Source organism: Octopus bimaculoides, chromosome 10 (genome assembly GCF_046866305.1).
Source record: "Octopus bimaculoides isolate indiv1 chromosome 10, ASM4686630v1, whole genome shotgun sequence".
Taxonomy (NCBI): domain Eukaryota; kingdom Metazoa; phylum Mollusca; class Cephalopoda; order Octopoda; family Octopodidae; genus Octopus; species Octopus bimaculoides.
This window is the reverse complement of record NC_142937.1, coordinates 17,887,648-17,893,647: the sequence shown is the minus strand read 5'-3', so window position 1 is coordinate 17,893,647 and position 6,000 is coordinate 17,887,648. Positions and strand designations below refer to the sequence as shown.

The 6,000-nt window shown below is 35.2% G+C and overlaps 1 protein-coding gene across 4 annotated transcripts in view; it reads right to left on the bottom strand.

Annotated features, from left to right (window-relative positions):
- LOC106883981 (dynein axonemal heavy chain 7) overlaps positions 1 to 6,000 on the bottom strand; it is a 138,101-nt gene that overhangs the window by 107,214 nt on the left and 24,887 nt on the right. For all 4 annotated transcript variants that reach the window (XM_089358436.1, XM_089358438.1, XM_089358437.1 and 1 more), the window contains exons 9-12: positions 4,589 to 4,769; positions 3,000 to 3,179; positions 1,403 to 1,561; positions 625 to 738 (exon numbers count right to left, since the gene is read on the bottom strand). In XM_089358436.1, coding sequence (XP_089214562.1) covers positions 625 to 738; positions 1,403 to 1,561; positions 3,000 to 3,179; positions 4,589 to 4,769 — 634 coding nt within the window. The remainder of the gene's footprint in view (positions 1 to 624; positions 739 to 1,402; positions 1,562 to 2,999; positions 3,180 to 4,588; positions 4,770 to 6,000) is intronic.

Below are 6,000 nucleotides of genomic sequence, written 5' to 3'. Positions count from 1 at the left end.
ATTAAAATGAAAAGAAAGATAATAAATAAAAATGCGATCCAGAGTGAGGGCTATTTGTCCGTATTGAAAGCTAGCTTCATGATGGTATTTTACAAGAAACTAGATACTGTGTCTTGTTGAAACTTGAGTTATCGATAAGATCATTTGTAATGATTGGAAAGGAATGACGTGAGTGGGAAATAAAAAAAATTTTTTAAAAGCTTAGCCATCATTCACAAGGAATTATGATCTGGTTGCTTGTACCAACCTTTCACAAGTTGTTTTAGGTGTCTGTGTAGTCTCAAGCAGACATAGATGTCTTTTCATCCTTCCCAATTCTTGTCTCAGAAGAACAGCCAGAATGTGATGGCTGGGAGAAGAGAGAGATGTACCAGGAGTCCAGTGGTTACTCATTTTCAAAAGAGTAGACTGAAGCACCATGAAATGAAGTGCCTTGCTCAAGAACTCAAGGACACAACATGCTGCCTGATCCAAGAATCAAACCCATGAACTTACCACAATGATGACAACAATAACAGCAGCAGCAGCGGCGATGACGACTATGATGGTTTGGGTTATGGTTGTAGCAGTCTGCTTTGGTAGCAAAATTCAATCCCCCAAAGAATCATTGAAACCTGTACTTACTTTTATAACATAATAAGATATATCAGCAATGTATTTTTTATATTTGGTCACTTCCTGACAGTATTCATCAAAGGAATGCTCTTCTTCCAGAAATACATTTATATCTCTTTCAGCCTATTAAATACCAACAAAACAACAAGGAAATCAAAATCACATATAACCTGCAGACGAGACCCATTTATTATTCATTGAAATATCTTTTTATCTTAAAACTGAATTAAGAAGCAAAAACAAACCCTTGCAAAGTTCCTCAGCAGCCAAATTTTACTCAACAAAACCTTATTGTTGTCCTTAAAATAAAAACTAAACACTTCAAAAATTACAAGTCTACTTACCACACAGCCTGTTTAATAAAAAAAAGTTATGCATTACTTTTGGTACCACCTTCATAGTTACTTAATTTTTATGTACAGATTGATTTCTAGTATATTTATTTTTGTGTGAGTGCTATAAAATTGAGTCTGTGTTACAGACTCTCTTTATTTACTTGCAGTTTCTGAATGTAGTCAGTAGCTCTAACAGCCCTTTGAGGGTTTATTTTCTTTGGGAATGACCCTAAATGAAGAGTCATCCCCAAACTAGCTAACTACATTAAAACTAGGTTTACATGTTTCATATTTCATTTTAAATAATTGTATGTGTACAAGACTACTACTACTATAACCAAGATGGTGGCCACACATCTATGTTATAGTTATTCTATGTTAAGACTTGTAATTTTTAAAGTGTTTAGTTTTTATTTTTAAAAATGTAAATATTAATATAAGAATAACCTCACCTGATTTGTAATGAGAAATTTATATTTATCATAGGTCTTGCAGTGCTTCTCAGGATACTGACTTTGGTTTTTAATATAAGCTTTCACCATTTTGCGGTGCTTTTCCCTGATTTCTTCCAAAATGACTGGTTCCAAGCACACTTTCACTTTGTTGCGATACTGAAGAGATCAAGTAATGAAAATAAACATTATGAACCAACAAACAGGCAAGTTAATGGTTGCACATTCGGCTAGAAAAAGCTGCCAAATGATACCTTACCTTATTAAAAAAAGGAAGGACATATTGGACAGTATATGCAGAGTGCAAGCAATGAAATAAATATAATGCTTTGAGGAAGAGGAGAAGTTTAACATACAAGGCAGAAATCTTTGTGTATCACTATTTGCTAAAGCAAAGCATCATTCTTAGTTTCCTTAGATTCTGTTGCTTCAGAATAGACTGAAATAAACTATGTTAGAAAAGACGGGATGGTCACGACTGGAAACCTTTTGATCATGAGTCTGCTGATGTCATAAGACAGCCCTAGGGTTAAACAGTTCTAGACTCAAAAGCTGACATAAGACATCAATGGAGGTTTATAAGCCTTAAAAATCCACTCTGACACTGTGTATGTGTATAGCATTGTGGGTAAAGGTGCATTGTGGGTAAATGCAGTGCAGTCACCTAGACGTCTTGAGTTCAATCCCAGGCAAGGTACTAAGGTGAATTACAAAACACGGCTGAAACATAATGTACAACAGCTGAAACATAGGGAAAGCAACAACTAAGATAAGGACACCACTCTGACTAATACATAATATCAATAGCATTAAGTGGAACAGGAATAGGAAGGGGGGCCTCTGGTCTGTACAATACTATTAAACATAGTAATATATCATCTGTTAATGTCCATCTTCATGCTGGTGTAGGTTGGATGGTTTGGTAGAATCCAACAGCTTTGAGGAGTGTCTTGTGTGCCAATATCTGCTTTGGCATGGTTTCTTATTTCTTTATTGCCCACAAGGGGCTAAACATAGAGGAGACAAACAAGGACAGACAAAGGGATTAAGTCGATTACATCAACCCCAGTGCGTAACTTGTACTTAATTTATTGACCCCAAAAAGGATGAAAGGTAAAGTCAACCTCGGTGGAATTTGAACTCAGAACGTCACGGCAGACGAAATACCACTAAGCATTTCGCCCAGTGTACTAATGCTTCTACCAGCTCGCTGCCTGGTTTCTATGGTTTCTATGGTTGGATGCTCTTCTTTATGTCAACTATTTCACAGAATGTGCTGAGTATTTTTTTCTTCATGGCACCAACACCAGTGAAATTACCATGCAACTCACAAGACTAACATCTCTTTCTACTAAGTGAAGCTACAGTAGAACACGAAGCAGCTATAAGGCATATAAAATGTGTTCAGCATAAACATATTTTATATAGTGCTTATACTTGAATTAGAACACTAACTGCAATTTTCATAAGTCTAAAGTTTTAAACTAAGCCTCTTCTTTTTAGCAATTTTTCTTCAATCCACATTAGAATTACTCTAAATGAGCCATTTCTGATTCCATACAATTAATAAATAATTCAGAAAAAAATAGATATATACCATGTCTTCAAACAAACCAAATTCTATTTTGGGCATCATTGAGGAATATTTTATGATGGTATCATAGACATTGAGAATAACAGTTTCAAAATGTTCTATAGCTGGTTCGAAGGTGATGGAATCATTTTCCAAAATCAGGTGTAGGATTAATCCAGAATGTTCAAATGGCATTATGGAGTCCTAAATTCAATGAGAAAAATAAAACAATTGATAAAGAATTTACAACAAAACTCTCACCAAATAATTTAACATATTGTTCTGTGAGACAATGAGGGAAACACTAGTTCCTAAGTAGTTGTTCAAATTATAAGAAATAGCAACCAAATTTGCCTAAAATCATACTATGGTTTTAAGAAAATGGAGAACATTTAGGATTGTGTAGTTCTAAATATATACTATATCTGAAAAAATATAGAAGACATTAAACTGAATGACACATGGTGGGTGGGTTGTAATTAAAAAGGAAAGACACATTGGACAGTGTAATCACAGGTAAATAAAAAAGGTAGTATAGTCAAGGGTGAAATTCTTTTTAATCACCTGTCTTCTCAATCAAAACTCATCTAGGATAAAATGGCAACAACAACAGACAGGATGACAGTTCTTCTTGATCAGAGCAAACTAAAAACAACAGCAACAACAATAACAATATATTGCTCTGCACTGATGAGTAGGATTTCCTTTCCACAAGAAATACCTACCTTTTAAAATTTATATTTACTTTATTTTTTAACCTTTTTGTTATATTTTTGTTGAAATACACCACTTTTGTTTCAGTTTATTTAAAAAATAATGAAGAATTTACTAAATAATTTTGTCCTTATTAAGTTGATGTTTGGAACATAATTGATATGAAATCATTTTGAATCATTAGATTTAGATCATTAGATTTACATTTGTAATCAAGAAGTTTGGGACACGGAACCGAGGGCAGCCTCCAGTGAGTTGGTTATCAGTTAAAGAAAAAGTGCCACAATATTTTCATAACCACCCCCAACCTCCCACTCAATGTCTGGAGCAGGGATAACTGGGTAAAATGGGAGAGGTTCTGGCAAGGGATAAATGAAAAAGAGAAAACAAGATTACACACATATTTCATTATACAAACATACATGCATGCATCATATATACATACAAGGTGTGATGGTTAACTGCTGCCATTTTATATTTTTGATTTTGCACATGCACATTGTTTGTTTTTGATTTTGTCATCTACACAGTATAGTAGGGTCAGATGGACACTGTCTGCGAGAAAAACAGCACCATGATGTAATTCACTCTGCCAGAAATTGGGAAATGTCATGCTGTACTACTTGGCATTTGCACCGGAAGCTCCAATACGAACATTTCAGAGTGTTTGGGTGTCAATCTGAGAACAGTGCAATCTGAGGAAATGTACTGAGAGTGATGAAAATCAAACATCCACTCAACATCATAGTGAATATTGAACTCATGACTTTATGATTGTGAGCTAAATACCCAAGTGCCTTCACATAGAATGACATTTATTATGATGATCACAGCAATGACAATAATGATGAAGGTGATGGGGAAAAGAGGGGACAATGGTTTATAAAGTTTACACATACAGCAGGTGGTACAATAAGATTGGTGAAATCTTCCATGGACTTCAAAGTTAAATCTTGTAAGTGGGACGTCATCAATGTATTGACACAAGTCAACAGATTGGATCCGGGTTTGTTCTGTGATGGATCTATCTGTCTCCGTCTGCTGCATTGACATAGAATGTTCAGCACTTCTTTGTACCAACTACAACAATAACAAGAAGAAGAATTTTAAATAATAGTAATGATAATAATAATAAAAGTATACAACTCATCAGAAAATGTTGTCAAAAGTGCATGAACAGCACACAGAAAAATGCACAGGAAGTGAACAGTGAATGAACCGTTTAAAAAAAAATGTGGGGTGAATATCAGGTGTCCTGTTGGCGAATTTCAGGAAGCATGGAAGTTTTGAAGGATGTAGTGTCCTGATAGGATGTAGTGTCCTGCAATGTGAGCAGTTTACGCCATGCTTCAGCAATTTTGAGTGTGAAAAAATGTTTCCAAAGGTCATGGGGGCTGTGTAGTTTGTTGATTTTGTAAACATGTCCACAAATATCTGACACTCGTGAACATTCTTGCAAAAAATATAATTCAAGTTCAGATAAATAAGAACAAGGAAAAACAAAACTCAGTCATAACCGTGTGGTGTTAAGGAGTATGCGTCACAATGACATGGTTTCAGGTTCAATCCTACTGAGCAATAAATGGGAAAATATCTTTCACTATTGCCCAGGTTGATCAATGCCTTTTGACTGAGTGGTGTTTGATAGCCAGAAACTGTGAAGAAATTTGTACAAATGTGTGTGTGTGTGTGTGTGTGTGTGTGTGTGCATTTGTGGATGTATATATATGAGTGTGTGTGTGTGTGCGTGTATATGTGTGTAAATGTGTCTGTGTGTGTTTGTATATCCTTGTTTTGACATCACATGATAGCTGTAAACAAGTGTCACCATCTTAACAAGCTGTGTCATGTTTCCAATCTTCCATGGAAACATGTTCAATCATAGTGAAATATTACCTTGCTTCAAAACAAATATTGGCTCGTCCCATAAATAATGCAGTTTCTTCAATTGCATGAACTAAAAGTCGGAGGGCGACGAGATAAACTACCTGCATCAACTTGCTATAGAAGCAGGTAGTAATCTTACTTTGTCCTTATTCTTAGTGCAAGTTTTGAAGAGTGCAGTTCGATTTTAACAGTTATTTTTACAAAGGAGCATATTCGGCATATTTTGCTTTATGAGTTTAATAATGGCAACAATGCAACAAAAAATGCAAAGGATATTAATGCAGTACATGAGGATCAGACAATAAACATAAGCCAGTGTCAACAATGGTTCCAGAAATTCCGAGCTGGAAACTACAACCTAGGAGATAAGCCTCATCCTAGAAGATCTGTAGAGCTCAATGAGAACATCCTGCAAACCCTAGTG